An 8,284-nucleotide genomic window follows, 5' to 3' on the forward strand; every position below is an offset into this window, starting at 1 on the left:
CACTGTTAAATAACTCTAACATAGAAATTTAAAAGACAAATGTATTTTTCTTGGAACTTTTGTTCTCAGTGCATAATGCTAAGTGATAATGTAATTTATAAATTTATACAGAAATTCAGATAAAATTCGAGAAGTGAACTCACTCGCTTCTTCAAATAATCTTTGTTGAATTTACCAATATATATATATCTAACCGAAGCATAGCTGATCTGGTCTTGGGCCAATGACCAATGAGTTAATATTTGACTCCAAGTGTTTCAGTAAAGAAGAAATACATCTCGAGAGAAGTAAGTTTTAGTTTCAAACATTCTGACACGATGTTACGTGTAATTCTACAGGCTCTTTTTGTAATCGCGTCAACAGTAGCAATTGGAAACGACCCAGTACTATTATACCCAAAAGGCACGGTGCTTCAGGTAGTGAAAATTTAATTATATTATTTTAATTCCGTTAATAAACATCGGGATGTGATATTTCATCATCCAAAAACTTCGTAAATTCCTTTTCTTCTACAGTTTATGAATAAAATTCAAAATTACACTACCGCCGGAAATTTTCGGTATGATTAGTGCGAGTAATGTTAATAATAACTGCTAATTTAAAAATGTAATTAATCGTTCAAAAAAGAAGTGAGAAACTCTTTAAAAAAACAGTTGAAAGCTTATCAAATTACAACTAGAGTGATTCCTCTCCGTGATATTTTTTACATTTTAAGGAGACTATGCCACGTGTCAATGTAGATACAAAGCAAGAATATCTCGAATTTTGTAACTCGAATTCAACCAGTGGCATGACCTTGCAAAGTTGTAGCGAAACTAAAATTTATACCACACATTTTTCGAAGCTTGATCTTTAATTTAAACCGATAAAATTTTACAAATTCTCATAGATTCCACTGATATGGCTACAAATGTACATGCCTGTCTGCGTAAAGTTTCAATCGGCAATCACCGCCATATCTTAACTTTAAAATGTGATGTATATTAGAAAAATTTCGCAAAAAATAGAAATTAACAGGACAAATTCTTCGGAATCTTATCTTTAATACAAGAAGATGTTGCGTCAAAAATCTTCAAGGGTTCCGAAGATTTGATAAGAAATATCCAAGCGTGTGTGCGTCGAGTTTTAGTCGACAAACATCACTGTCAGCGACGATTTTTAAGTTTTATTACCTTGACTTGAAGATAATACTTAAAAAATCATGTGGTACAACTTTCAGATTTTTTAAATAACTTTTCTAGGTCATGCCGGGAGTTGAAGTTGAGATATAAAATTCGAAAAATTCTTTCTTTTTTTTTATAGTTACGCGTTTCAAAGTCAGTAGTGATTTTTAATAGTATTCTCGTTAGTGATATCGACTTTGACAAGATATTCATGGAAAAGATAGAAGATAATATAAAAGATTGCACACATGATATTTCAATGATAAAATTTCTATTATAGGGCTTATTTTTTATGTTTGCATGGAGCTAGAATATGCTTCGACACTTTATGCAGTTTTTATGACATTTTATAGACCATGAAAATCTCTGCTTGACAGTATTTGTATTACGACGACTATTATTTCCAGAACAGTGATTTTTATTCTCCAATGTGATGAGATTAAAAGCTTGACTTTCAATCCTCCCGAAAGAAATTTTTTGAGAATGGTTCGAGTTTAAGAGTTTTCATTTAAAAAAATAGATATTTCGAAATCTTTGAGTATTTTGATTAGATACGTTGGCATTGCAAATTTTTATTTATTGATTTTATTATTTACTCAATTACATATATTTTATATTTTAAGTAATTTTATTCGTCAATTTTATTTATTAAATATCTCCGTTATTCATTTTCCTTTACATTAAATTCCAGAGAAAAATCAGTAATAATATTTGGTAATGAATCAGACTATGTTACATAAACCTTGTTAAGCCTTTTTCTAAACACTGAATTCAGTAGCACTTCATAAGTTAGAGCGCCAGTTCGTTTGTTTTAAATCTTGGATATTTTTGATCTTAAAAATAAAAAGCAATCCTTTGCTCCCTAGTGAACATGGTTAGCCGAAAAAAAACTTTCATAACATTAGCCCTTCTTTTAGAAAAGCGCATTGTTGAATATTCATAAGAATAGTTTGATGTGATCATTTTAATTTAGATGCAAAAAGGTATGTCTTATAGTTATTAATAATTGACCATTTCTTCCATTCACTTTGTTTACATTTAAATACCTTTTTGTTGATGTACAAGCTATTAATTCTGATATTTAATTTAAAATGAGCTAGTTTAAAAAATTTCGATGCATAGATTGAAAATTAATAAATTTTAGCGTCTTCGTTTTAAGATCTTAATTCAAGAATGCTTTTTTTATAAACGAAGTTTGAAATTGTTTAATTTTTAGTGCTTCAAGTTCTAATTGAAAATTTACGAATGCTTTCAATTCGATAGTTACATTAGAATTTATTTATTCGCAGTCAAATATTTAATATGTAGCCCGTGCAGAGTTTGCGACTCGTTTTTGGCAGGGTGCTAGTTATTTTTCCCTAACTTTATTGGGGCGCTGAACGGTAAATTTGGAAAGGACTCGACAAAACCGTCACGCTTTGTAGAAAAGGCACTAGTCTAGACTCTCTGACCAGATTCGAGTGAGGGTGCCTTTCTATTGCCCGACTAAACAGTAAGGTCCTTTCTAGATCCTCACTCTATTTCCCTATTAATTCTTAATTTGATTAGAGGTTATGTGGTGACGTGTTATGGTTTACGAGATTTCGTAATAATTACCATTAAAGTTCTTCCCGGGTTTCTGAAGTGTGATGCTATGGTTGCAATAGTAAAAAAGTTTAACCAGCACCTTGCTTTAATCTATTACCAGAATTTTTTTATTCATAATAGGAAAATATAAATGCAAATATAAAATACATTTTCTATTGACATTACACTTTTAACTTTACTTCACACGTTATTCTAAAACTAAATTAATTGTTGAATTTGACTAGAGAAGACTTATTACTTATAACTAAAAAGAAACGCAGTTTATTGAAATCTCCGCAATCACCGAGAATCGAACGCACGCACCGCACGCTTATAAGTCACGCCTAATCCCCATAGCTGCGACGTCACGCTGAGTGCAATATCATAAATACTTGACGGCATTCATCTAATACTTTCGAACTTGGGAAAATAGGTTCTTGAAACTTAATTGGTTAAATTTTATTTCTAAACGTACTTGAATGATTTTAAATTAAATCAATATTTAAGAAAAATTATTTTCAAATTTTAAAAGCAACAAATGTTTTAAATTTTATCAGAAAAAATGAAAAATTTAAAAGTTTGAGTCTCGGTAATTTTTTAAATTTTTTCTTTTTTTAATTTATGTATAATTAAGCATAATAACATTAAATTATTTTTTTGCACTCATAGCCATATTACCCGCTTTACTTGTCGTGGGCTTCACAAGGTCCCCTCGAGAAAATACTTAATTGATAGAAACTGTTTTTAATATACATCTTTATTCATGTTTATTTAGCTAATATTTGGCACTTCTGTCCCAATTGACATGAGCAAAAGAGGCGGTATAGGATTCTCATCTGGATTCCAATTCAATCATGCCCTGCCATGGAATATTTCTCAATTCGAACCGATGACGGTTTCATCCAGACAAAGTCGAAATTTGGAGCTAGAAGATATATATTCGACTTTGGAAAATTTACTCGAAGAGTAAGTAAAACATCTACAATTATATTCATATTTAATTTCACCTATCTAATATTTTAATAAAATGAAACTATTACATTGAATAATTCATTACACATCTAAAATTATAAATAGGATCTAGAAGTACGAGGGGGATATCATTACGAACTAAATATTGGGAAAAATAGATTTGGTTTTGAAGAAAAAGTTCTGCACTATTTTTTAATGAATAGCAATATTGAAAGAGTTTGACTATAAAGCCAGTCGCAATGCTATTCTTCAATTTAATAATTGAAAAATGCGTTTTTAACAAGGCGATGCAAATTTTTGTCCGCTGACAGGGTTATTATCATTTTAGGAACTCATCGGTTCATTGGTTCCTTCAGTTCATGAAACTCTTGGCTTCATAACTATCAAATAACTAATATTAATTAGTATCAAAGTAATGTTTCTATATTACGATAAGATTGCGAGAACAAACAAGCAAGTTCTACTAACGAAAGAACTTTTAAATATATAATTCGGGTAATTTCTCTTACCCACATAACTAAATAAACTCTTTTGTATTTTTCTAGCTTGTATCACTTTAAAAACATATTAAAATTGATCAAGGTTTATATTTTTTTAAGACTGTACGCTACGTGGACACATTCACATCGCGCGTGGCTCACTGCGGTCGCAAATTTGAACGCACTTAGGGTGTGCGACTGTTGACTCTCGCGCTTCGCACTTGATAATGAGTTTACCTTGCGTCTTGCGTTATACGCTTCTTCTTTGTATCTTCTCCACATTTTTGCTCAGAATTTTTTTAATTTCAGGTCAAAGCATCGAAAATTTTAATTTGGTGATTGTGAATTCTCTTCGGTTAAAGCTCTTTCCACTTTAACGTAAACATTCACATTACGTGTCTCGTGCTGCGTGCTTGATTTTGTTCTAAATGTGAACTATTCTAGATTACGTTTAACAATTTTATATTAAAAGTATATTACATTTATTTATGTACGTGGGAGTGGAATTGATTATTCAGATATTGCAAAATAAAGTAAAAATTTAATTTATCATGATTACTTTAATATTTGTTTCTAATTTTGCATTAAAATGTATTACCAGGTACCTTGAAAAACGTATCATTTCAATCAATTTATATTATTCAAATTCATAATGTGTATTATAATTGAAAAATATGTATTTTTATTATTTTGTTTTCGTTATTACAAAAAGGGAGCATCCTAGAAGAAAAAATAAAAATGGTTTGTTAAACATTTTTGCAACTTGTGTCGTTTTTCCATAAGGTTATTTTTTTATTTTCAGTACTGTCGTTTATATTTTTTCTTTATCTCCCGTGTCGTTTTTCCAAAAATTAAATTTTTTATTTATAAACTTATTTTTTACATATAAAAGAACATTTTCATGTCCTTTCTGAAAATTATTGCTAAAAAATTCTTCTATATTTTTTGGCTAAACAACTTTTTCCCGTAAATTGTGTCGTTTTCAATAAAAGTATTTTTTTTAGTTTTAATGTCGTTTTTATGATTAAAACAAAAACTAATTGTTCGATCAAAGAAATTATTAATAACAAATTTGCAGATCTTTTTTGGGGGCATAATTTTTATGAATTTATATTTTTTATATTTTGCATAGTTTGGCGATAATATGTAATTTTTTATTACTTTGTTTATGATAAAAATTTGAATTTTCGTTTTTTTTGGAGGATATTCAAAAAGTTTTTAAGATCATCTTATAGGGCTATAAAAAAGTAACGATTTTTGTTTACTTTTCTATATTGTGCGTTGTATAGCTTAAAATGTGCATTTTTGTTTGTATTTTGTATTTTGAAAATGCTATTACTCCGTTAATTTTCTTTTTATTGAAAAATCGTTGGGTCAATTATTTCGCAAGTTTTTGTGCTCGGAGGCAGATGCACATACACATTCAGAAATACATACATAGGAACATACAGACATACAGACATACATTCATACCTACAGACCCATTCGTAAAGACATGTTTTTCGGGTTCAAAGGGTCTTAAAACGTAGACATTTTAAAACATGGGGGAGGCGGGGTGGTAAAATTGTACACGAATCTAATACCTTCTCTGATGAAAATCTAAACAATTTTTGAATAACAGTTTTGGATTATTGTTATACGAACGTATACATACAATGTCCTTCAACAACTGATAGAAAAGGTTTAAAAATCAATATTCAATTTGTACTAGAAGAGTACAATATGAATATAAGCGCAAGGTTTATAAAAAGTATAAAAGATATTAAAAAATCTTAATATAATATTTTCCCCACTTGCGGATCACTTATCAATATTAGTAATTAAAAAGTGTTGCTACCCGCCTCGTAATGGGTTTATCTATAATATTTCAATAATACTAATTTTGAACTTAATTATTAAATACAATAATCAATGTATAAATTATAAATACGATAATCAATATATAAATTATAAGTATGAAAGCAATCATCCGCATTGCCACTGAATTCAAACAAATTATAGAACAATCACAATCAAGTACAATTGAAATTCACACATTTGCATATAATATGAGTTCATTATATGCTTTGAGAGAAATGGTTAAAATCCTGACAAATAATGATTTTGATCGGTAACTGATATTGATGACATTATTTTACATGATTAACCTAAATTACATTTCTGGTAATTATTAACAGTTTAATGAAAGCAGTGCTTGAATTCAACTGCCACTCAGCTCATCTCTTGCTCACGTAAATATGAGCCTTAAAGGGATCAAAGGGATCTGAGATAAGGACGGCATTTCAAAGATAATTAATTGGGATAAAGGCATTTAAGCTAGTGGTTTGCGCAATAATAGACCAATAGAGAAACGCTTCAACGTCAACGAGCAAATGCTGATTCTGCACCAAATTCTCGTATGATTATTATTAAGCCATTTCTGACGGCTTCCGTGGACACGATTTGCGGTCAGGGTTGTAGGTTCAAGGGACACTTGATAATAATATGAGATGAAAACAAATTATTATTTAGAATTGTATATTTAGCACTTTTAATTTGATTTTTATTAAATATGGAATTATTCAGTTTTTTTTCTTTGATATTCCTTAACTTTCTATCCATCCTACTTTTGATTGCATAATATTCAGTCGTAAACGTTTCAATTCCAAAAATACAAATTGTGCAGTTTTTAAGGTTGCTAATTAAATTGTTGAAATTAAGGCAACATAAGATCGAAAACTATAAATGAGACTTTAATTGAGGTAAATTAGTATTTTCTCATCTAAAAAAATTACAAAAAGAGCTCTGACAGTGATAATTCACACCTATTTATAGAGGGATAATGTCCTAAAAGCGTCGGCAAACCGTTCAATTACATGTTACCATTGCATTCTGAAATTTTGTTGTTGATACCAATTTCTTCTTGATTTACTGGCATGATAAACTCAGTCAGTCTTGCTGTGTACCAACGAATTTTAGTGTGTACATTCCCGGAGCTCGCATGACAAATTATGTCCCAAAATGTTAATCTACCATACTTTCCTTGCAGGTATTTGAAAGTCCTTGTTTATAATTAATAAATTTCTATTTTCTTCAGTAATTAATGGAACACTACCTGTTTGAAAATATCATTACATAGAATATTGTGGGCTTGTTAAAATGTAGTTATACGTTTTTTTAAAAGTACAAGCTAATTCTTTGATGAATAAGTTCTGTGGACTATTTTCTTCGAACCCTGCGAAACCCGTATGCGAATTTTTTCGATTGTTGTAGTTATAAATAGATTTGTGTCGAACAAGAAATAAACAGAAATGAATCGATCCCTCTCATAAAGTATTTAGATTAAATGACCTTTATCCTATAGAAAAGGGAAATCAATATATAATGATTGTGAAATTTAAAAAATTAAATAGAATGCTAACCAGCGTGACTTACTGAAAAATATAAGGTAAAATTAAGAGAACTTAATCAGTCATCAAAAAAGAGGTGTGCGAAAACTTGTGTCCACCCTTGTATTTCAACACCGAAAACTTCATTACACATTATGGATATTTTGTTCACAATTTTTCAATTTTAAACATTAAAAATTCAAAATTTTGTAATATTTTTATATAGGACAATGATCCGTTCTTGAAAACTTTCCATTCCGAATTTCTCATTTTTAACGAAGAAAGTTTTAAATTAAAAATTCTTTGGTTAGAGAACCTGAAATTTGAAACTGTAATTAAAATTAAAAATTAATTTATTATAAGCCTTCCAAATTTAAGAATGATGGTATTATTAAAATCTTTTATTATAAATTACTTAATTTGACAGATTTGCAATTGTTTTCGAAATGTTTGAATTTTAGTATCTTCGCCAAGTTCTTAAGAGAAAATTAGAATTTGTTCAATTTTAGTGCTTATGGGCGATTGACAAAAAGTTGACCATTTAAGACTAAGGAATGATCGAAAACAAAAGTCTCTAAACTATCTGATCAAAACTAATTGTGAATTCGATCTCAAAGGTAACCTTGTTATTATGTTTATAATTGTATGTTGTTCACTTCAAAAACCGTTTTCTTGCTCAGAGAGGAAGCATTAATGATTTTTCATTTTAAAACTTTTATTAAGACTATTGATCAAT

The 8,284-nt window shown here is 29.3% G+C and overlaps 1 protein-coding gene across 1 annotated transcript in view; it reads left to right on the forward strand.

The window, feature by feature from the left end:
* The first annotated feature begins 340 nt into the window (after positions 1-340).
* Positions 341-8,284, forward strand: part of LOC117168504 — a 17,670-nt gene continuing 9,726 nt past the window's right edge. Inside the window, exons 1-2 of the mRNA XM_033354218.1 lie at positions 341-416; positions 3,505-3,695. Coding sequence (XP_033210109.1) covers positions 3,535-3,695 — 161 coding nt within the window. The 5' untranslated portion in view covers positions 341-416; positions 3,505-3,534. The remainder of the gene's footprint in view (positions 417-3,504; positions 3,696-8,284) is intronic.

This window comes from Belonocnema kinseyi, chromosome 2 (assembly GCF_010883055.1).
Source record: "Belonocnema kinseyi isolate 2016_QV_RU_SX_M_011 chromosome 2, B_treatae_v1, whole genome shotgun sequence".
NCBI classification, from domain to species: Eukaryota; Metazoa; Arthropoda; class Insecta; order Hymenoptera; family Cynipidae; genus Belonocnema; species Belonocnema kinseyi.